The sequence below is a fragment of the Cuculus canorus genome, chromosome 18 (assembly GCF_017976375.1).
Source record: "Cuculus canorus isolate bCucCan1 chromosome 18, bCucCan1.pri, whole genome shotgun sequence".
Lineage (NCBI taxonomy): Eukaryota > Metazoa > Chordata > Aves > Cuculiformes > Cuculidae > Cuculus > Cuculus canorus.
Genome location: NC_071418.1, coordinates 8,492,180 through 8,515,909, shown reverse-complemented (window position 1 = coordinate 8,515,909; position 23,730 = coordinate 8,492,180). Strand labels below are relative to the sequence as shown.

The following is a 23,730-nucleotide window of genomic DNA, read 5'->3' as shown; positions in this document are numbered from 1 at the left end:
CTGAAGGGAGGCAGTTTGGGGAGTACTGAGGGCACATGTGTTGGGGGAGGGCTCCTCAGCAGAAATGTTAGGGAAAAGGGTTGATGATTCACTATTACGGAAGTAGTTAGAAGTGAAGCCTTCTGAAAATAGGTTACAGAATGCTTTCTCCATGCTGAATGCCTGAAGGATGAAACACCAAATGAGATTCAACATCAATAAATGTAGATAACGTACAGAGTGAGGAAAAGAAATAACTCATCTATGCAACTGCACACTCCAGGAGGAAATGCGGAGGTCAATTCAGACTTGAGAAACGGCAGCCCCGTGTCTAGCAGCTCCCAGTGACCGGTACAGCTTCTGTAGGCTTCTCAGAAGGGCACCTCGGGGCTCTCAGCGTAGTGGCTCCAACACCGCCTGGACATGGAGCTGCATGGAGTGAAGTGCCAGATAAGCAAGATCATCTTTAGATGTTGTTTGGGCTGACGGAGTTTCCCCTGAACCTCCCTGAGAAAATTCTGGTTGAACAAGGTGGTGAGTGTTAGATGAGATCGTAGGCAGAAGTTTGAGCTGCTTGAAGGACGCTCCAATGTTCTTGCTCTTCCCTTTCATTTTTTTATGTCATTCAGCAGAGTGCCAATGCCAATGGGTGGGATCTGGACATTTGGGGGAAGGACTTTGAATGGACAATAGGCTGTAGCTGACAAGAAAAGGAGTTAAAGAAAGCTGAAGCAATCTCCTCCTCACGCGTTGTCAGGGAGGAGGAAGGAAAGCCATAACAGCAGCAGTTCTGCGCGGGCACCGGCATTCAGGACAGGCTGACATCGATTGTCTGGCACTGAAAAGCTCCCGCTGTGTGAGGGGATGCTCGGGTACCTCACACAGCTAAATGTCTGCTGTAAATGTGCTCAGACAGAAGCAGACTCAGGCTTTCAGCTGTCAGAGAACTCTGTAGATGCTCTGGGATACGTGGCCAGCAGTACCTCCCCCAAGCAGAGGTGATCTGACGTGTCCTCCAGGGAACTGCTCAGGAGCCTTCTGCAGGTTAATAGAGTCCTGAGAAAAGAGCAGGGAGGAATAAAGGCAACCCATTAAAATGGATACCGAGTCAGCCAGGTGGGACACATCCATAGCAAATTACAGGATGTGACTGCAAAATCACACCATGTTTTGCATTAATCTGAGTAAACAGTCACCAAACAAGTAAGTAGAAATCTTTATTCCGAAGGGTAGATACCATCTCGTCTACTTTACCTCTGCATACGCTCACGCTGACTCAAGCTCAAGGAACCCGTGATCATTTCATGACTCCATTTCCCAAGCTTCTGTGCTTGGTGAGGTTGCAGGGTTCATCCTCCATTCTGATATGAAAGTCAGGAATTTACCCACATCAAATGGCCCCCATCTGCCCCTGTCTGGCCATCCTCCTCAACTGAGGCAGGCCACGCACTAATTTCTTGATTATTCTTGGATTTTACTCGCCTGTTTACTTTTTCAGATGCACATTTTGCAGCGCCTACCCCATCTCAAAGCCATTAATATACTCCTTTCCCTTTTCCCACTGTTGATCATTGTCCAACCTTTCTACTTCTTTTTCTTGTGTATTCCTGGTTTTGCCTCATTGCAATTCTTTGCTTCCTGCCTTGGAACAACTCTGAATTTTCATCATTCTTGCCAGCCTCCTCTGTGCATTTGGTATCAGGTTGGGGGCTCAGGTGCCCACTTATCGCATCTGCATGGTTCTGAAGGGGCAGAAGGACAGAGGCAGCGTGAGATCAGCACATGAGGTGCTGTGCACTTTGGGCAGTTCCCTTCTGCTTGCTGTAGATTCAGCCGTGCCCACTGATTGCCTTTTACTGCCGCAGGGAGATTCATCTCAAGCAGGATCACACTGTGCAGCATCTCCCTCTCACTCCGCTCCTCTTCCACTGAACTCAAAACACTGGAGATGGTGACATGCAGGCAGAAACGGACACAAAGATAAACCAATCCGGTAGAAGCAAGAGGGACTGAGGGAGCAGTTCTCATTCTCATGGTAAGGGGTAACATCGTAGTGAAAAATTCCTGGAGACTCTTCCTCTGGGCTTTTGGGTGATGTGCATTGTCATGGCTGATGTAGAACCAGGGACCCATCCATCGCACCTGCAGATAGGCCTGAAGGGGTAGAGGGACAGGTCCAGAGTGAGACCAGCACGTGAAGAACTGTGTGGCCAAAGCCTCTTCGAGCAGGTCCAGCTAATGCACGATGGAGAAGGCATTAGAAAGTGGCAGGTTCCAAAGGGAGCAGGAATATCTGAGCAGGGCTTTGGCCAGCGGGGGCAGTAAATTATACAGGAGTCTGCAATGCAAGAAAGTACAAGAAACTGCAGTTCGAGACTGTGGGTGTCGATGAGTCCTGTCTGGTCCTTGAGCTGCTCGTGGTGTGGCTCTGCTAAATGGTGGGATGTGGTTTAGGACAGCACTGCTTATGAGGAGAGCCCTGTTAGATGGGACATTTCAAACACAGCGGTCTAAACATTAGGAAAAATGAGTAAGGATCAAGCCTCCTGCTGGGCACTGCTGGAGGGCTCTCTTTACTGACTTAAAGCACTGCTTGGAAATGAATTTATTTCAACAACCTCCATCCCTTCAAACCTTAAGGATTTGTCAGATGTAGCATGACCAGGAAAACACACGTCCAGCCCAGGGCAGGTAGAGGGCTCAGCTCAGGACAGCCTCATGAGAGGGACTACATGTGGGTGAGGGACCTCAGCACTCCTCAGCTGCAAGTGGGGCACAGCTGGAATCAGAGCTTCTGGGGTTACTGAGGTTCTAAGTTCTCTGCCAAAATAGGCCTACAAGCCTGGAAGCCCTGAAATTCCTATCACCAAGCCAAAATATTCCAGACTTCCCAGAAAGCACAGGATTTAAACAAGAAAAAACAATAAAAAAAAGCCAAAATAACACCCCAAACCAAGTCTGAGGGAGTTTTCAGGTGTGTGTTTATGATCTAGCTGGAATCTAGACAGCTTTCACGTGAAACTCATGCATCAGGGAAGCTGAGACCTGTCCTTAACTTAGCTTGACTTCTACCGCTTACATTAGAAGGTAGAAGGTGCCATCAGTTTATTTCCTTCCACTTACCTCAAATGAACCAACATGGGCTTGGGAAGGGGGAGCCCCAAAACGTTTGTATCTCTTATGCGTGTTTGCAGAAGGTGTTTCTTCTCTGAGGGAATGTTTGGTGAGTGGAGAAGCGTTCACCAACGCAGCAATGTCCAGCACGTGGCTGTCCTCAGCCTCCCTGCGATTACTGTGTTCGTCTGTACCGTAGGAAATGTTAAGTCAAGATGTATAGCCTTCATCTATTTGGCATTGTTCTGCCTCTCTGTGTCTGTGTTTGTGCTTCCACAAACGCTACCTGAGCCACAGCGTATAGGAACATCTCGAGTGGATGCAGCGACGCACTGCCGAAGGTGTGCACTGAGCAGTGCAGCTGCGGGCGTGCAGCAGGAGCACAGGCAGAACATCCGAACGCCCCTGTGCTCACTTTCAGCTTCGTAGCACAGCCAAGGATGTGTGCAGCCCAGGGTGCAGCCTGCTCTCTGCCCCAGCACCCAAACGAGCTGGACGAGGGGTGGCAACGACTGGAGTCACAGCTCTATTTGACAAGTAGCCACGACCTCTGGCTCCCTGACGGGAAGGGCATCCAACGCGGCACTCACACAGAAGGACCTGCACCCAGTCATCCTCTCGCCTGGGACACTTGTCTTGACCCCAACCCTTCCTTCAACTTAGGGGCACACAGACCCCAAAACCCCACTGGGCGCCCCGGTGTGGGAGCCAAACGTAGCCGGGTCCTGCCTCGCACCACGCTGCAAAGAGTTAAATCCTCATTCTGTTGATATTTCCAGTGGCTCCCAAAGTCAGCCGAGACAGGGAACGCCCTGATTGGCTGCGTACCGGCCGGTAGTAATTAGTATCAGATATCAAACTTCTGTCTTTGCTAAGACCCTTTCCGATAGTCGCTGCTCCCCGCTAGACGATGACATCAGCCAGGACACCCAGCTGCTGGTAGTAAACTTCGGGCAGGAGGAGGCTCCCGCTAGCTCCACGTTAATTAGTTCAACACAGCACAGGGGGAGCAGTTGGTGGTTGTGGAGGGTCGGTGCTGGATGGGACCAAATCTTTCAAAGCCACTTGCTGCTTCTTACCAGCCAGCTGTAAAAGCATCCAGAGAGTCCAGGAGAGCTGGATGAATCCTGAGTGCTAGCTTGTGATCTGGACGGCTTTTCTCTGTGAAGGAAGTCAATGGTTTAAGTGAGGGGCGTCTGGATCTGGTCCCCGAGTCACCATGACACTCCTGGGGTCTGAGCACTCCTTGCTGATTCGGAGCAAGTTCAGATCAGGTAGGGGAAACCTTGAGATTTCTCTTAAAACTTCTCTCTCCGCAAGCCGTAGCCACAGCCTGTTTTGCGTTAAATGTTTGGAAGCAGCATGCGAGCAAAATATTCAGGGAGTTGTAGAGCTGTCACGGCTTTGCACTTACAGGGGCTGTTCCGCAAGTAGAGAAACGTATCTTCCTTCCTCTCTGTTGCCTTTTTTTTTTTTTTTAATCCTGGTTTTTCATTGTCTTCGATTTATGTCTGTGGTTTATTTTGGTTAAACTGCAATTCCCAGGTCTCCTGCCCTGGCCCTGCTGCAAAGGACTCGGGCAGGAGGCCAAAAGGGCATCTGGGATAAACACGGTACCAAATGCCGTCCGTATATTCCAGGTGCTCTTGCAGGTCCCTCTGTAATAATCGCAGTGAGGATGGTTTTGATGCTCTCTCTGACATGCAGGCAGCTGACTTTGTTCCATTAAGTTGTGACTAATTGGAGAAAAATGAATTTGAAGAAATGCGTCATTTTTAGAAGTAAAAATAACAAATGGAACATGAAAAGTATTTAAAGTGACATCATCAGAGAAATAAAACCAGAGCCACACAATTGATTGCCACTCTCGGAGGGTTTGCAAGTAAAACATGCCTCCGTCTCGTAAGTCAGGGGAAGCACCGGTCAGGGGCTTCTCAAAGGACATTCAGCGTGAGTGAAGGTGAGTGAAGGTGAACTATGGGATGGTCACTTCTAAATCAGACCCTCTGCTGGATATTCGTGCCTTTATTCACTGGCTTTATTTATAGTAAGTATGCCGTGTTTGTCAGTGCTTGTCTTTACTTCTAATTTTTTAAGTAAACATGCTCTAATATTGATGGTAATGTCGAAATACATTCTCAAGGACCTTTTCTGACCTTCCCAGAGGTGAAGTTCTCCCCGGGAATATTATCTGTGAGGATGTTAAGAGAAACTTACTGCATGTGCTGTACAGGACGCTGCGAAACTGGACAGGGTAGTCACGTTGGAACATGCACCCGGTCTGGCCTGTCACCCACGCCGTGTGTGTTTGTGTCTCCTCGTGCATTGTAGATAATGAAATTAGAGATTTATGAGACTGATGGTAGACATGAGTGGTGTTATCAGGATCTCTTAGATAGCTGGGTGGTCAACTTAAACTTTGTTTTCTCAGCAAATACAAAGTTGGCAGTTGGTTGAAAACCCAAGAGTGTGTGTGCAAACACAAGTGTCTTAGTCTGGCTGGGTTATACAAAACTTGGGTCCAGGGCTTTGGTGTGGTTTCCATATCACTCTGATCTTACATTTCATTAGATTAAGTCATTCCTTAGATTTTGTTGGTATATTATGGTACATTGCTGTTCATTTGAAAAAAATCTGTCTGTAATATTCCTCCAGCAACTACAAAGCAACACTGCCACCTTTCTGACAGAGGAGGCTGGGCTCTCTCACATGCCCCTGCATTCTTTTCAAATGAACCAGTATTGTTTTTAAGGCTCATTTCTGGTTTATTTGTAAGCTGGCTTTATTATGGAACCAACAGTGGGATCTCTAAACATATTTTTCAAATGATTCTTCAGTAAAAGTAAACTTCGTGGGTCTTTGCGTCCATAAATTCTTATGCCTTTCAGCATTTCTAGGGCAGGCAATCTGTGGGGCGTTCTTCGGATCATGACTTATTCCCACAACTGCCATCCCTCACCAGGGCCTGGTGAGAGAGAGATTCCCCATTTAACAAGATTTCTCTGCCTATTTAATTCTATTTGAGTTGAGCTTGCCACAATCCCTGACGTGCATCTGTGCCGCGCTGGGATGGCTGCAGGTGATGTGGGACATGGGCACAGCACAACCCTCGTCATCACAGTCTGTGAAACAGGGGAGGAAAGAGGGATGCTGAGTGTCAATAATACCGCTTTCCGTTTGTGCTGGATTTGTAGTAACGTGGGAAATAGAGATGAAAAGCTAACAATTAGTGGCTGAAGTGGTCAAATCTCTTTTGTGCGCACTCTCTATGGGACAGTTTCCTCTGGGGTCCCTGCTCTGTGTGCAGATTTTGGTAGCTGCCAAGCCCCACAAGGATAGCAGGAGGTGCAGTGCTCAAATTTAGTGTCCACCGTTTGCTTGGCAGAGGGCTGAGCATCTCGGACAACCCATCACCCCGCACCACAGCCCCCGCGGCAGGCTCTGCGTCTGTAACACGCTCACAGACAACAGCAGCTGAGCTTGAGCTTGCACGGAGCGAGCAAAGGACATGCCAGAAGGTATCAGGCCCTGAAATGCTGAGCCGCAAGGAACTGTGCTTCACGATGTGCCGTAGCTTTGGAAATGGTCTTGTGCAGGCAGGTGTGAGGCTTTGCTTGCTCCCCAGGTTTGGGAAGGATTAGCTGTGCACCGTGACTCATGACTCGTCTGAATCCCTCTTGAAGGATTCCAGACCAATGTAAATGAAGGCTGAGGTAAACCTTAATAACTAAACTGTTTCTGTCTCTCCATGGTCTGCACACACTGAGCAGCTGAAAGGGCTGTATGTATGTTAAATGGTCCTAGAGACACGCTACTTGCTTGTTGTTTCCGCATCCCAGAATTCCTTTGATCTCTGTGCCACACAGCAGGAAGGAACTGGGGCAAGGAGGTGCCAACTAGAAGATGGTTGCAATCAGGTGGCGTTCCGAGGGCGGCTCGGGGGTTAGCTTTACAGTTCTTGCTTCCAACTGGCAGCATCAGTAGTGAGAAAAAGTGTTTGTCCAGGAAAGGCTGATCTAGTGGAGACGGTGGCTTTTTCATACAGTGCCCAGCAATCCTCCCTTGAGTCCCACAGTGTTTTCTCCTGCTCTTCTCTCTCCAGTGGTCCATGGTGAAGGACCAGCAAAGCCACGCAGCGTGGAGAGACGGTAGCCACGCCAGTGCAGGGCACCAGGCACTGCTCCAGAGGAGATAGATCAAATCATCAACACGATGTGGGCCTTCAGGTTCCCCCTCCCCTTCCTCAAGGATTTGTGTGCGTGTTTATTTTGTCTGTTTTGCCAAAGATAAATATACTGATCTGAGGTCATCCTGACAAATTTTGCAGGAATGATGATTCTTCAAGCCTGCCATGCTATCCCGTGTGCTCCAAGTATCAATGGGATTGCACTAAATCAACTAGGACATCTAAAGGCTGTTCCAGAAACATATTTAACTCTTCCCCAAGACAATCATTTATGTGAAGTGATCTCCAGCTTGGAATACAAACCAATTGTACTCCAGCAGTGGAGAAGTGTTGTCATCGGACAAGAGCAAACAAAGCTGGCAAAGGCAGGCTTAACCTTAACTCTGACCTTTTCAGTCCCACAATATGGAACGAGAGTTTACAAGGCCAACATCTGCATAACATCAGTGGTAGTTCAGTTAATTGGTGAGAAGTGAAAGTTTAACACTCTAAATACGGCTCCGCATGGCTTGGCATGGGGTAATATCCAGGCCTAATTGTGGACACATGGCTGTGAATGTGCAGAGAAGACTCGCCTGCCTCTACGGAGGAAAGGGCTCATGCTGACACTGAGGGCTTGAACTAAGCTGGTTGAGATGGGAGAGGAATTTATCCTGTCTGCCTGCGGTGGAGAGAGTGGTTTGAAGCAAAACCAGGAAGTTCATAAAGGCAGAGGAGAGTAGGTCTTGGTAGGGTGTTAGACCAAGCGTTTTGGCAGAATCTTTATTTTCATTTTCCCGGTGTCCAAAGATAAAGCATGTGCATGTGTTTCCTCTCAGATCATGATCTTGTACAGTTCACAATCAGTGTGTGCGGTCAGACCATGGCCCCGCTCTAGCTGGTGACATCGTTTTGTGGTTTTGTCAAGTTTTTGTAAAACACTGACTCCGTGTAGATCAGTTTGTGCCTGATTTTGGTGTTTTAGATGACAGACTTACATTTCTATCAGTCGGGCACGTGTTATAGCACAGATGGAAATGTAGATCACTCTGCTTGAGGAGAAGGATGGATGAGCTGCTCATGGGGATGTGAAGGGATGACGCCAAGAGGGCTGGTGACAACCTGTTCTCAGGACTGTGGCTATGTTGAGGTTGCACATTATGATGGGGACAGCCCTCAGAAGGATTTCACAGCTGGTTGTTCTTTAGTGGTGACCTGTGCCCATTTGGTGGGTTTAGAGATGTTGTTCTGACTAAAGTAGATGAGATTTTTGGTGCAGTGACTTGCTTGTCACTCAACTCAAGTGACCCCACATTCACCTCAGTGCACTTTGATCACGAGCCTGATGTCAGCCTGTTGCTCAGCTGGGATGGAACATCACTGGTCTCAGCTCCCATTTGGACATCCTAATTTGAATGCACCTGACAGGGCTGTGAGAGAAGACCTGAGAATGCCACAAGCAATACAAACACACCCTACCACTGAACCAGCCCTGACTGCTCTGCTAGGACCCTGGGACAGTCAAAAGGCCCCATGTGCATCTCCCAGCGGGCAGCCCCTCTCCCTCTGGCCCACAAGGCAGCCCCAAAAGCAATTCTGCCTTTCAAAGTAGGCTGGGTCCAAAACGAGTTGGAATGAAGTAGGTGTTTTTCTCCCAAGTAAAAAGTGATAGGATGAGAGGAAATGGCCTCAAGTTGCTCCAGAGGAGGTTCAGCCTGGATATTAGGAATTATTACTTCAATGAAAGGGATGTCAGGCATTGGAAGAGGCCACCCAAGGAAGTGATGGAATCCCTATGACTTGAGGAATTCCAGTGATGTGTGGATGTGGTACTGAGGTACCTGATTTAGTGGTAGAGTTGGCAGTGTTAGGTTAGCAGTTGGACTCGATGATCTTAAAGGTCTTTTCGAACCTAAACGATTCTGTGATTCTGTTTTCTGCCAGCCCGTGTGTATGTGGAGCTGAGTCACCAGGTTCCTCTGGTACCCACAATGGCTGTGGACAAACGTGCCTTTCACATTTGCTCAGCTGCCGTTTGATATGCAACAAAGCTGCTGCTATTGAATACAGGAATCCCTCCTCCCCATTCTCAAATTGCTGCCGGTTCCCACATGGCCCCAGCAAAGCAGTGCCCCATCCTGTGCACCACTCAGCTGCACCCATGCTCCTGCAACCCCAACTCTGGGCTACGAAGGGCAGGAACGAGCTGCTGGAATGGCTGGCAGAGGGAACAATGACTTGTTGCTGCTTTTTTTTAGTGGCAGTGCCAGCTTTAGTTTTTTGTCAAAATGCTGACTCCCATCATGGTCAAGCACTTGGGTCAACCTGGCATAGCGTGGTGCTTCTGCTGGTCCCCTTCACTGCCCACCAGAAGCCCCAGCTGGTGCAGGGGGCAGCAGGCAACTGCCCGACCACCAGTTCTGGTAGCAGCAGTGACTTATTTCAGAGGACGATGAGAGCGTGGCAGGTGCACCGGTTATGAATGTAGTTCCCAACCAGAGCAAAGGTGCTGGCACAGCCCAGGCAGGGAGAAACCCAGCAACTATGGCCATTTCACCAGAAACCACCTAAGAGAGCTGGGAGGAGCTGAAGCAGCAGGGACTTTGTCTCAGTAACTCCCGTTCCCGGAGGGTTTGTCAGAGGTCGAGACAGATGCTGGGCCAGAAGTTAAGAAGCACCTGCAGCTCCACCTGGGCACTTGTCTCAGCCACGGCTGAGATGAACACTGAGAGCCTGGTGCAGCCTCAGAGTTTCCAGGGAACCTGCTCTGGCTGGTGGGAAGGGACGAGCTCTGGTGTATCCTTCTTCATGGAGAAAGACCATCATGAACACTGGGTCAGGTCAGTTATGGCTTTGCCTGCCTACTCTAGTCCTGAACGCTGCAAGAAAGGCAGTTCCACACCGCCCTGGGCAATGTGCCTCAGTGCTGCCTATCAACTTGTACTGATAAAGCTAATACCCCGAAGAGAGGAGGGTGCTGTGGGTGCTTTGGTGATGGCCCAGCATGGGAGATGCTCAAATGCAGATTATAAAAGTCCCATCCTGGCCAGGTGCTGAGCACTGTACTCCAATTGCCCCTGCAGGCTGAAGCAGAAGGCCAGGTCTGCTGCCGCTGAGGTGGGAGGAAGATTTAAATATGTCTTTCCCAGTGTATCACCAGGTCAGGCAAGGCTGTTCTCTTGGATTTTTAAGGCTCTGAGGTCAACTCCTAGGGAGGAGGATGACTCATGACTACAAATCATGAGCGGCGCTCAGACCTTGGACCACCAAGGCAAGCTAGGGATGCCAGGAGGTCTTCTCTGCACTGATGATACAGCCCCACTGCAGAGGATGTTTCTGGAAGTTGTATCACTAAATAGAATTTGATGCTAGCACGGAAGTGAGCATCATTTCTAACAGCAAAAGTTCACGAGCAAAATCACTGGAATAGTTCTGACATGCTCTGCGTCCTTTAGGAAAGGGTTTCTCCTCATGGGATGCCATAGGAGGGAGCAGCGTTGCTGAAAGCAAGGCTGTCTCACAGCTTGGTACCACAGGGTGACCAGTGTGTGCAACTGCCCTAAGGGTACTTAGAATGGTTTGGGTTAGAACGGTCCTCCAGGTCTTCTCACCATCCAAGCGGGTGCAGACAGGATGCTAGAGTGTGAGACCACGACTCTCTCACCAGTACCTCAGTCATCACTCTTTGTAATATAACTGTTCTTCTGAAGTGGTAGCAAAGCAATTTCCTTCAAATAAAATAGTATATTCCAGAAAAAAAAAATAATTCCTGCATGTAGTGGGTGACAGCATCCTGAAAGAGAGCCGATGGCAGCACCCAGAGCTCCGGCCTCCAGACATGTAGCTAAGGAAGAAGCCAGGAATGCAGCTGGGGTCAAGCACAGCTCAGCGCCGGAGACAGGGGAGAGGCTGTTGGCTGGAGCATGGACCGCCTCCAGCAGAGCAGGTTTCCCTGGATTGTGCACTGTTTGCTGGAAGGTGCTAGGATCCAGGAAATATGGGTTCCTGCGTGCTGCTCCTGCATCCAAGCAGAGAGGAAGCTGTGGTAGTGAAACCTGCACGTTTCCAGCACTTCTTGCATCAAGCTAGATGCTGAATCTTCTAGCTGTGCCACTATCATCAACACCTTCCAAGCTATGCTTCAAGGGAATTTGCAACATCTCCTTTTTCTCTAAAAGGAGACGGCCAATTGCACCCTGAGGTTGCAAGATTTGCCTGCTGGGAAGGGCTATGAATTAAGCAGAAGAAACAGAGAACGTAGGCTTTGAATGTAGGGTCATCTGACTGATAGCACTGCCCTGGGTCATGTGGATGGGGGGTATCGCTTGGCCTGTCTGTGTCAGAAGTCAAGGTGGGATCTCTGAAGGGGTGTGATGGAGCATCCTCATTTGGATATTTTACATCTCGATGAGGCAGATGGCTGTGTCCTCGACAGGGTGTTTTATGTGACTCCAGAAGTCTTTGTTATCTCTGATTCCCGTTTGATGATGGGATGCTTTGTGTAAATTGGCTCAGTTTAAGGGAAGATGCTTTAATGCCTGGGACATTGGACTAGGACCTAAGAGAGTAGAGAACCATCCCTGGTTGAGCTACAAAGCTTCTTCATGCTTGGACAGTCTCCAGCCTTCCTTAGCTCACTTGTTCTATAAGGATACATCTCTTCCTCGGGGAAAGTGCAAAGCCATGCGTGGTTCTTCGATATTATGACCAGTCACAGAGAAGGTTCTACACAGAGAAACTGGGGTTCACCTCAATCTGTGTGAGATGCCTCCCATGAGCTGATTGCCATTAAACTGCCCTTATAGTCGAGGAAGAAAGACAGGCATTCCTAGAGCACGGACTGCCTAGTGTGGTATTCAGGTCCTCTGAGGGAGATGACTTCTGCAGAGAAGATGTAGATAGCTGGGTGTGATGTAGCTACGTAGTGCAGGAGTCCATGGGCAGAACCAGCAGTGACTGGGGGTGGTGCCACGGGGCAATGGAGGGCTACAAACTTTCCTGAGAGCCGGGGACTTCTAGCCACCACCTTCTCTCTGGCATAATAGGAACAGCACACATGCAGACTTTAGCAGGTACTGTGAGATATGCTTTTCCCTCAGAGCAAGAATTTATCGTTGGTGTCCTAAAAAGTGCTGGAATTTGGCAGGAGATCGTTGTCCCACATGAGACCTTTACTAAACAGTTGCTCTGAACGTCGTTTGTACAGAGGACACGGAAACGTCACAAGCAATGACATCTTAGAGAGTTTTGGGGACTTCTCTGGAAGGAATTATTGTTCAGCTCCATCCCATGTCCCAGGGAAGCCACGTTGTAGACATGAGCTGTTGGCAGAGCTCAGCAGGTTCCTCCTGAGGACAAAAAGAACTGTTCTGTCCTTTCTTCCCCCTTCAATACTGGTCCAGGGCAGCGAAGGGGATGCAGTCTGGGGCTGTGCTGGTAGGCAGGGGTATAACTGCAGTACTATTGTGATCACTGAAAGACGTATGGCCTCGTGGCAAACCGTACTGGGTTTCCAGCAGTTGTGAGTTTTATGGTTGAACCTGTGATACTGGTGTCAACCTTCTTGAAAACAAATTTGTGAAAATGAAGGTGTAGAATATGTTACAAATTGAAAGTACAGGCAGGGTTACCTGAGTGATGGGATGAACTACCTTGTGCTGGACTGGGCCACAGAGAGGTCCACAGCCTTGCATGAGAAGCCTGTAGGTGCACAGTGGGATGTTGTTGCATGACCTTATTGCTCTCTACAACTACCTGAAAGGAGGTTGTAGAGAGGAGGGAGCTGGGCTCTTCTTCCAAGTGACTGAGGACAGGACAAGGGGGAATGGCCTGAAGCTGCACCAGAGTAGGTCAGGCTGGATATCACGAAAAGATTTTTCACAGAAAGGGTCATCAGGCACTGGCAGAGGCTGCCCAGGGAGGGGGTGGAGTCACCATCCCTGGAAGTATTTAAAAGACGAGTAGATGAGGTGCTCAGGGACATGGTTTAGTGGCAGATAGGAATAGTTGGACTCAATGATCCAAGGGGTCTTTTCCAACCTGGTGATTCTATGCTGTAAATATTGAGAGGTGCTTCTTCTTTAGATCAATGCTCCATAGCTGAGGCCAAACCACTACTTAGTGACTCTGATGAGTGGTTCATTGCCATCTGACAGAGTATTGTTTCTAAACCGAAGTTATACTGGTTCAAACAGATAGCACCAGTCTCTCCTGACCACATTAGCTACATCCCCCTCAGTAGAGTAAGCGTATCCATATCCAGTGACGAGCGCTGTAGGGCTGGAAAAGTGCTGCCAGGCCCTCAGGAGGGTGATGGAGTTGGAAAGCTCTACTCAAGCCACAGCGCTGGGGGAAGGGAAGACCTCTCAGCATCCGAGTTCAGACCTGAGCAACTATGTGAGCCGAAGGCAGGGTCACCTGAGGCTGCTACTACAGGCAGGAATAGATTCTGTCGCAGGCGCTAGGGTCCTGCCTGCATCAGAAGCATCCCTGCCCTGCTCATCCATCTGCAAAAGTGAGGATGGGTCCGTGCAGGCTGCTCATCTCCTCCCTGGCAGGCTTTCTTGGTTTGGAGCACCATGGCAGAAATCAGTGCCAGATCTCTGTGCCACACACCTACCCACATTGTCCCTGATAGATGTCTTAGTACCTCAGTAAAATCCAGCATCTTTCCTGACAGTCTCTCTCTCACACACAGTTTTACAGCTACGGCTCCAGCAGAGGAGGACCCGTGAGCAGCTGGCAGACCAAGGCATCATGCCACGTGAGTATCTTTTTCTGCCTTTTCCCCCCACTCCTGGCTCAGAAGAGCTGTGTTCATCTCGGGCACTGCGTGGCTCAAGCTGCCTGCTCAGACCCACTCTGAGCAGATTGCTCCCATGGGGGACTTTGCTTCCTGCCCTCTGGAAATATTATGGTCCTGGTGCTGTAGAACAGTGCTCAGCATTTGCCACACAAATTATAATGCCACTGTTCAAACTGAAGTCAGGAGAGATGCTTAGCTTACACCATCCAAAAACTCAGCTGCGTAGCTCCCTGTCCCAGAGGTCACGTAGCAGGACACGTGTATCCAACTCCGAGCAGAAGGCTAACAAAAGCTCTTCGTGTAGGCAAGGGTGGAGAATCTCATATCTTGCTATAAAAGCCTGGAACCTCTGTGGCAGGATCAGATCCACAGAAGAGGTTGAGAGAGTCCCTTCCAGGAGGCTGTGGAAGAAGGAAGCGGAGGGTAACTGCCCTGGCCCAAGCGCAGAGGGGCAGCCCCGGGTGAGTGAAACACGTCCAGTTCTGGGCCTTTGCCCAGCCAGGACCCTACAGGATGGAACTATCAGAGGAGACCCGAGGCCAGTGAAACCCCTCCTGTGCCTGCCTGCTGCAGACTGAGAAATGATGTCCCTGCTTTCCCCTCTCTGACCACGTTCATCCTTGCCAACCTGGCATTCCAGCCTGAAGGACAAGCCCTAGCCCAGTGTTAATGTGTAGTCATTCAGCACCAGAAAGCCGGTTGCTGGAGACCAAAAAAGTAAGCGATTGAAAATTATCCCCTTCTGCACCTGCAGTTGCATCGTGAAACCTCTAACCGGAGAAATGATGTGGGGAGCTCAGCCATGCTTGATGGTAACTCCATCCTGACCTAACTCATGCACCATGTGCTTGAATCCATGATTATCAGGGATCTCAGTAGAGGATTATCCTCTCTGTCTTACCAAAGGCTGCTTAGGTTCTCTGCTAAGATCATAACTTTCCAAAGGCTGTATCACTTTTGTCTCTGACTGTGATGCAGCTCCTGTCTCAATAGCGAAACAAACTCTCTCAGAGCACGGCTAGAGCACTGCTTGCTGCCCCCTGCCCATGCCTCTGCCCCTCTCCTGCAGCTGCCTTCCGAAACAACTGTGTCAAGGTAGCAGCAAGTGACCTTCTCAGTGCAGTACTGCCAGCATCAAGCATTAAGAAAACTTGAGCAGGATGACAAAAATCATAGCTGTCAAAATGATCACAGGCTTTTAACACTGATAAATGCAGATTCTTTTCATTTTTTTTTTCTGTTTATTTCTTCCAGCATTCAGATTTTGTGCTGTCTACCACCAAAGGGCAAACATTTTAATAGAATCATATAATGATTTGGTGTTGGAAGGGACCATAAAGGCCATCCAGTTCCACCCCTTGCCATGGGTAGGGAGACCTTCCACTGCATCAGGGTGCTCAAAGCCCCATCCAACCTGACTGTGAACCCCTCCAGGGATGGGGGAGCCACTGCTGCTCTGGGCAACCTGGGCCAGGGCCTCCCCACCTTTGCAGGAAAACATTTCTTCCAAATATCTAATCTAAATCTCCCCTCTTTCAGCTTAAAACCATTCCTCCTCGTCCTACCCCAGCAATCCCTAACCAGACCACTCCAGGAGTTGGAGCTTTAAGCCAAATACTGTGACATTTGTTATAGTACTGCGAGCACTGGCGATACAACCAGTGGCGAAAATACATCTGACACCTCCTGAAGTGCTGAGTCAGCTCTGTAAAGGTGAGCTCTCTCAGAAAAGGTGCAGAACATCCACTGTACACACGTTAGTGCCAACTGAGAGGTTTGTGCACCTGATGCTGCCCTGCGGGGCCCGGTGCATGGGACCGCGCTTCTACAAATGGCATCTAACATTTAAAACCTTACGCATCGCAGACCACATATTCGGCCAGATTTATTTAATGGCAACTGAAGGGCATTTTCTTTTTACTTACGGCTTCTTTGCATTCCCGGCTTCTAGGCTGACATTTTGTAGTCTGGTTTCTGTCCAAAAAGGCCATTTTAGGAAGTTTGAGCACACGTCACTCGCTGAAAGTAGTAGAAGAAAAGGCACTTTTGCCATTATAGAAACAAGTGTGCGGAACTTCACTGCTGAATTTGACCTCAGGAGCAAAAAACAAATATTAACATTTAATACAAGAGAGACCCAGACAGTGTCCCCATGGCCTGGGCATGAGCAGTCATTCCTTATGAAAAACAAGTCTTTGATCTGGGCCCCTCGCTCCTAGAAGGATGTTGAGGCTCTGGAGTGAGTCCAGAGAAGAGCAACGAAGCTGGTGAGGGGCTGGAGAACAAGTCTGATGAGGAGTGGCTGAGAGAGCTGGGGGTGTTCAGCCTGGAGAAGAGGAGGCTGAGGGGAGACCTTATTGCTCTCTACAACTACCTGGAAGGAGGTTGTGGAGAGGAGGGAGCTGGGCTCTTCTCCCAAGTGACAGAGGACAGGACAAGGGGGAATGGCCTCAAGCTGCACCACGGGAGGTTCAGACTGGATATCAGAATAAAAGTTTTCATGGAAAGGGTCATCAGGCACTGGCAGAGGCTGCCCAGGGAGGGGGTGGAGTCACCATCCCTGGGAGTATTTAAAAGATGAGTAGACAAGGTGCTCAGGGACATGGTTTAGTGGTTGATAGAAATGGTTGGACTCGATGATCCAAGAGGTCTTTTCCAACCTGGTGATTTTATGATTCTAGTCTATGATATCTTCCCATATTCTGTTGGCTCTGAAGACCAGCATGTGAGTTGGGCTCGAGGAGGTGCACTGGTGGTGCACAGGATCTCTGTTCACATGCATTACAGGAGGGCAAGAAAGGAACCCGTGTGGCTGTAACCCACAGTGGTTGAGACTAGCCCTTCTGGAAAGAGAAAAGATGGGCATTGCTGGTCTCTGTGGCAACAAACAACTTTGGTACCAGGGCTTGGAGCAAGCACTTGATACTAAGGTTCACGACAGGTTTTGCCCAAGGATTGTTTTCAACCCACTGCGTGCATTTTCTGCTGACAGTATCCCAGGACAAAGACACTTTTTTTTTTCTAACTGATCCATTTTATATAGACATGAAAGAGAGATGGAAGGTCAGAGTAACAGATAACATTGGATAAACTTTAAGGTCTTAGAGGTCTATAAACCCTTGTAGGAAGGGGACTTGCTGACTACACAGAGCCTGCTGAGTTGTTCAGCAGTGCAGCTGTAGCACGATAAGTGTGGAACACTGGAATAAGTCCCAGGAAGCTCACTGGTATTTGGCGACCAAGAGAACAGTGTGGAGAGAAGTATCAGTGCTACCTGAGCACAGCACAGTGAGTTTAATACCCTTACCAAAGCCCAGCCTCTGCTTGCTTCAACTGAAAAACATTAATATCATTCCATATCTGAGCTCTGTTTACACTTCTTTGGATGTTGCTCTAAGAAATGGGAAACCTTCAGAAGGCCCCATCTCTGGAGAAGGCAGGAAACTGCCTAAAGGAGGATGCTCAGGAGCAAAAGGCAGCAGCATGGCATAAGATTTCGAGTTCAAAGCTGGACTCTGTCAAAAGTTTTCAGTTGAATAACGGAATGGCAAAATAACCAACGCTACTGAAGAAGGCTCTACAAATAAAGACAGGCAAGGGCAGCCTGTGGGCCCGTCAGCCCCACAACTCTGAGGATTCTCTGAGAGCAAGGGGAGATCCAGGTTCATTGAGACACATTCATGCTCCTGATGCGTAGGAGTGCAGGTGGGAGCAGAGCCTGTCCCATTCTTAGGGCTCATTGGGTAGGAAGTTTCCAGTCTATGCAACAACAGGTGCAGTTTTATTTTCCTAGTGAAGCTGTAACAGACCCAGCAAAAGCATTCTCAAAGGTCATATGGGGTCACTTGCAGAAAGGAAGGCTGTAGGGATGAGCATGGATGAACCCTTCCTGTAGACCTGCACAGACCCTGAACCTCAGCCAGATCCTGCTCACCTACCCAAAAAGTGGAGGAGACAGCTTGCAGGATCAAGGATTCCTCAAGGCAAGGTTCCCCCTGCTGTGATGGGCTGCACAAAAAGCTGCACTTGAAGTAAAGACCCTCTTGCTGTACGCAGCCATCACCTCACCTTTTAACTCAAACCTTAGAGGCAATAGTGCCGAGATTCTCAACAAGATCCCTCAGCCAATTCAACCTGATGTGTCATCCCTTGACAAGTTATCTGAATAACCAGTGCTAGCAATGTCTTTATTTGTTTTGCAGACTAATACAAGCTGCAGCATCCACATAATTCCTCCAAAAATCTTGGTAAATGACTAAATTCTGCAACCTGTTCCTCTTGAATAGCGTGGCGTTTGTCGATGCCCATAGCACACTCCCAATGTCAGCGCTTCACAGTGAGCAGGGCTGTCAAAGTCACATCTCTTGCTAACTTCGTTTTCTCACGTGCACCATTTTATTTTGCTTCTGATCGAACCTGATGTCACAAGTCCTCCTGGCTGCTCACCAGAGCATGGCACAGTAACGCTAGCTTGTCTGTACGTCTGCTTTCCAAATGTTAGGAGCAAGAACGTGCCTTCTGTGCTTCACTGTGACCCACTGGATGTTAGGGGGGTAACCCTGGGGGTTGCCTACCAAGAGCCAATTCACAGGGCCCCCAAACATCTCCCAGTTGCCCCCAGTCTTCTCTTCATCCTGCTATAGACTGATGGAGAATAACAGGTCCTGTGTGAACATAATTTCTGTCCTTACTGGATACTATTCAGAAGACAGGAAAAGAATTCCTGTTGCTCGAGCTGTAGCAAACCAGATTTGTGGGTCAGGACATCTTCCCCACCCCAATGGAACGGTTAATTTTGCTTTCTTCCAGAGCCAGAAAGGAATTTTTGCAGGATCTTAGAAATATTAAGCCTTTCACCGTGCAAATTCCGCTCCAGTTTCTACTAAACCAGAGTAAAGGAGGAAATGGGCAAAATCCTCTGCAACTCCAGATCAGGCTGCTCCATAGGGCTGGAGTTCACCAGTCCAAAGGCCAGGGGTTATGGGCTTTCCTTCGGAAGCCTCTCTGAATTAATCCTCCTTGGTGTCAAGAGATGTCAAAAGCATGATCTGCTGTCTGTACCTGGCCAGGCAGCTGCTCGGAGAGGCCCCGGGTCACTCAGATGCTTCTGGGAAGGGGATAGGACAAAAGGCCAGTGAGAGGGAACCTAGAGGAGATAGAAGGGCAGTCCACAATGGAAGAGGGACAAAGAACCACAGCTCCAAGGTCTTGCTTTGAAATATCCTTGCTGGAGGCTGCGCTCATATGGCCCCAAGAAGCAAGACAGGTCTTTTCAGTTTTCCTGCCAGCCTCAAATCTCAGGCACTTGCAGGTGAGGTCCTCTCTCAGGTTGTTGCTGCTCCTGTATCTCCCTTTCGGGGGGCTGTGGTGCCTTCCACGAATTGCATTAAGCCCTCCAGGGAAAAGCCGCATCTGCTGTCTGACGTGTCCCACGGAGCACTGTGTTTCAAAGCCTGCACCCCCTCCCTGCCCATGAACCTCCTGCACTCCTCATGCTCTTCATTCTCCCTGCTCTCTTGCCATGGACTGGCTGAGAGCATGGGATTTCCCAGAGCTTTCCTGAGTTATTTTTAGTCAGCGCAATAAAGAGAACGGCTAGTTTGTGTTGCTATTTTTATAGCACTCATTAAAATGCTGTTGCTGAATATCCTGGTGGCTGCTTGCTTCTGCTCCTGTGCTGACTGCTCCTCTCTCTTTCCTGTTGCAGCACTGAAAAGCCCATCTGCATTCCATGAACAGCGAAAAAGTCTGGAGCGAGCCAAGGTAACTCCTGCAGTCATCCCAATGAGGGAACACGTGGGCTCGCTTTGCGTGCATTGGGGGCTCTGAAAGCACCTTCCACCACTTTCTCCTCCACTGGCATCCTCCGTCCAGGCCTTGTGGCCATGGATGAGGATCAGGACCTGGCCCCTGCTTCCAGATAAAGTGGGGCCAAGCTAGGGTTCACAAATGCTCTGGAGCGCTCTTCTCCAAGCAGAGGAGAAGCTCAGAGGAGCCACCTATGCCTTGAGCTGCGGGGTTTCAGAACAGCCCCATGGTTTTACATGAGGCTGTGGCCAGGGCATATTTCAGCATGGCATGGGCAGTCCTTCCAGTAAATGTCCAACCAAACGAACCAACCCATTTTCCTCTCCAGGCCAGGTCCACACCCCACTCCTCGCTGTGCTGGCTGCTCTCCGCTCCTGCTCAAGTCAGCGGGGTTAGAGCAGGGCCAGCTGCAAATGAAGCTGACAGAGCCGAACTGCTTAGCAAGTGTGCAGGAGAAATGCAGATGCCCTTTGTCACCTGGAACGAGTCCCCAGGGAGCTTACGCTTGTCATCAGACCAGACTCTGGCTTTTAGCTCAGCAGTGCTGCTGGCCATTACGACACACAACGTCGAGGAGGCTAAGTGGGCCAGGCTCCCACCAGCCCCATTATCCGGCTGCGTTCCCTAAATATTGCCGAGGGCAGAGATAAGATAAGTAGGCGTTTCCAGAACACATCAAATCTCTGTGATATGGTCACTTTTTGGGAAACCACACTGTTTTTTTCCAAGCACCTACCATCCAGCCTTGACCAACATGAATGGATGTCCAGGGAAAAGGAAGCAATCCGGCATGCACGTTTTGCCTGAACACAAGAGTTTGTTCCATTAACCTGCAAAACGTGCTTGCAGTCTCATGGAAAAAGGAGCCTCGCGAGGAAGGGTGGTTGTGAAATACGGAGAAGTGCTCTTCTGAACTTAAACACACTCCAAATCACTTGCCGCGAGTCTCCTGCGGTAACGAATGGCGAGCAGGAGAAACATAATACAACTCTGAAAAATTAGTATGCTTACAAAATTTCAAGCAGTCCAAAGTATCCTTGAAGTGTCATATATTTTACAGTTTCAGTATACATTTGTGTCTCTTTGTCTTTCCCTTCAAAGGCTTTCACTGGCTGGTTGCCTGGGGAAAAGGGAAGGATGGTCTACTCTGTCCCAGACCGCCTGGATTTTTAAAGCATGCTAACAAAGACACTAACGAGCCCAGCCCATAACAAATATACTCGTTTGCAAGCGTGCCCTGCTTAGAGCTGACAGGGAAGGAGCAACGGCTCTTTCTGAATAATTACTCAATTGCGTTTGTTGTTTAGTTGATATTGCTCCAAACTGATGTTCTGCAAACAGAAAGCAGATAGCCATAACCACTTTCATGTGTTTTGAAAGCTCTTCTGCCTCAGTTGATGCTAAAAACCCCTACATCTGAGGTCTTGCTCCACTATTTGATCCTCAGTGACACAAATGCAGCTTATAAACAGCAAAGGTTAAAAGGAACTGAAATCACGGCAGAAGGTCGGGGTGATGCAGTGTGAATGCTGAGTTCGACACAAACAATGCCACATCTGTAGAGCAGCAATTCAAGCTTAGTCCAAGTTAGGACCTGATCCGAGGCTTAGCTGGAAATGCATTAAATGGATTTAATTGCAGTCAGGTGCAAACACCAGCTTGCTCTGACCTGGCACAGGAACCAGGCAAACCTACCCGTGGTCCAAACAAGGGATTGTGTTGGTGAAAATAAGCTGAGGAAAAAACTATGAGGGGAAGGGTAAGAAATCGTAAAGACTTCAGTAAATAAAATGTCTATTATTTGTTTAAACATGTCACTGGCTCTGTTAGAGGCTGGCATGAGGCCAGCGCAGCAAGCTTTGAAGTCAGTGTCCTATAATAGATTGCTGGATTGGAGGACGGAGAGCAGGCTGACTTTCCTGAGGCGCTTACACCCAGCAAGCGGGACAGGGAGGGACAGCTATCGTGCCTCCACCTCAGAGCAGGACAGCCCTGTGTGGGTCATTCCTGATGGATGTGTGACCAGAGATGGACATCCCACCCCCAGCAAGCTGCTCCAGTGCCTTCTCACCCGTGCTGTGAGCCAGACTGCCCTGATTCCCAGCCCAAGCTCTTCTGTTGCAGTCTAAGCCTGTTATTTTTTCTCTTACATGCATGCAGAATTGTTTATCTTTTTCCTTGCAGCACTTTTTTAAAGCATTTTGCCTCACGCTTGCCTGTAGCCATCTCAGCTCTGGACTGTGCAGCCTCACCTCCCTTCCACCTCTCCTCGCTGATGCCCTCTCTGGCTCTGTAAGGATTTCTGCAGCTCTCCTCCAGATGCTTCCGTGGACCCTTTCAGACGCAGGGCACAGAGCAGGGCCGTGCTGTTCCTGGGGGCTATCTGACATCCTCTGACATCCTTTGTTTTGTCTCCTAGAAAACTGCCTGCTGATCTGGGGATACAGTTCAGATCCTCCAGACATCTTTTAGATGTCTTTCTCTGTCTCTGCCTGGGGCCACTGCCCAGTGACCACTCTAAAAGCATCTCTGGTGGATTAATATCTTCACCTACCCCAGTGTTTAATCAGCTGGCTTAGCTGTGGCTTAATGTGAACTGAAGGCAGCCCTTTCCATACGTCCTTCTTTAAATTGTGTCAAATGTATTTCAGACCTTACTCCAAATGGCATTGCATTGTAATCTGTTTGCCTGGACTGATTCAGAGTCAAGGACTACATCTGCTATCATCCAAGGCATTAATGAATATATTGACTAGTAGGAAAAAATGCTGTGTATGATGATTTGAAATATTCTTCTGTTTAGACTGTGAGCCATTCCTCATTCCTCTGGTGACCCAGAGCTGTGCTCCTTTTTTTATGCTAGTCTTACCCAGACCAAATTTATCTGGCTTGCATATCAGAAAGCCATGCGAGATAATGTCAAAACACGCTTAAAGCCAAGTTACATGAGATTCATTGTTTATTCCTGTAACAGAAATCTGTCATCTCTCCATAGAAGGAAATTAGGTTGCTGTGATGTGGTTTGTTCTTGATGAATCCATCCTGGCTGTTATTCAATTCCTTGCCATCTTCAAAATCCATTTATATAGATTGTTTGATTACTTGGTCCAGTCTCTTCCTGACTGGCTTGTAATTTCCTGGTTTATTCTCTCCATCTCTTTTAAAGCAAGAAATTATGCTCTCCCTTCCCCAGTACCTTGGAGACCCACAGATAGTTGCTATTACTCTAGCCTTGTGTATCTCCAACTGTTTGGGAACACTTAACTCATCTGAGTATTCTCCAACCTGTTCTCCAACCTGATAACTGGAGCCTCTTCGCTTTTGTTGCTGAAGGTTCTTGGCTTAGTCATCTGATTGATAAATAGCCATTTATCTTTTTAGCGAGGATGGTTTAAAAAAGCATTAAAAGCTGTAGCCATCTAAGCATCATTCACAATTATTTCTCCTGTTTATGGAACACAGACAGCACTTTCCATTGCCTTCTCCTGGCTACAGAAGTGCTTATAAAAACTTCTTCTCATGAACCTGTACACTTTGTACTGTGGCGTTTCCAGTTTTGCTCCAGCTGTTTGTGCTATTCTTTTATATTTATCCTTAAGAGTTTAACCTCTTTGAACTACACAGATTTTTTTGTACTATTTCTTCTTGCATCTCAGCTTAGCAAACAGCTAATCATTTGTCCAAGTCATGCTCTAGCTTTTCTTCACCAGGCAATAAGCTTATATTTATATTCTTGAGGTCACCTGCCTCCAACACTGGCTTTCTTGGCCCTAATGGAAGGCTTTATTGTACCTCTGCATGACTTTTCCTAAAGCCATGGGAATGTTGACACAAGGCTCCGGGACCATGTTGATCACAG

General features: G+C 48.6%; 1 protein-coding gene across 14 annotated transcripts in view; it reads left to right on the top strand.

Annotated features, from left to right (window-relative positions):
- The window catches only part of MYOCD (myocardin), a 250,145-nt gene that overhangs the window by 208,200 nt on the left and 18,215 nt on the right, over window positions 1–23,730 (top strand). For 5 of the 14 annotated variants that reach the window (XM_054083743.1, XM_054083742.1, XM_054083747.1 and 2 more), the window contains 2 exons: window positions 13,956–14,021; window positions 19,771–19,826. In XM_054083743.1, the coding sequence (XP_053939718.1) occupies window positions 13,956–14,021; window positions 19,771–19,826 (122 nt within the window). Of the gene's footprint in view, window positions 1–3,990; window positions 4,368–4,394; window positions 5,141–13,955; window positions 14,022–18,265; window positions 18,311–19,770; window positions 19,827–23,730 lie in introns of those variants that run through there. The other 9 variants (XM_054083752.1, XM_054083753.1, XM_054083748.1 and 6 more) reach the window with 7 other exon arrangements.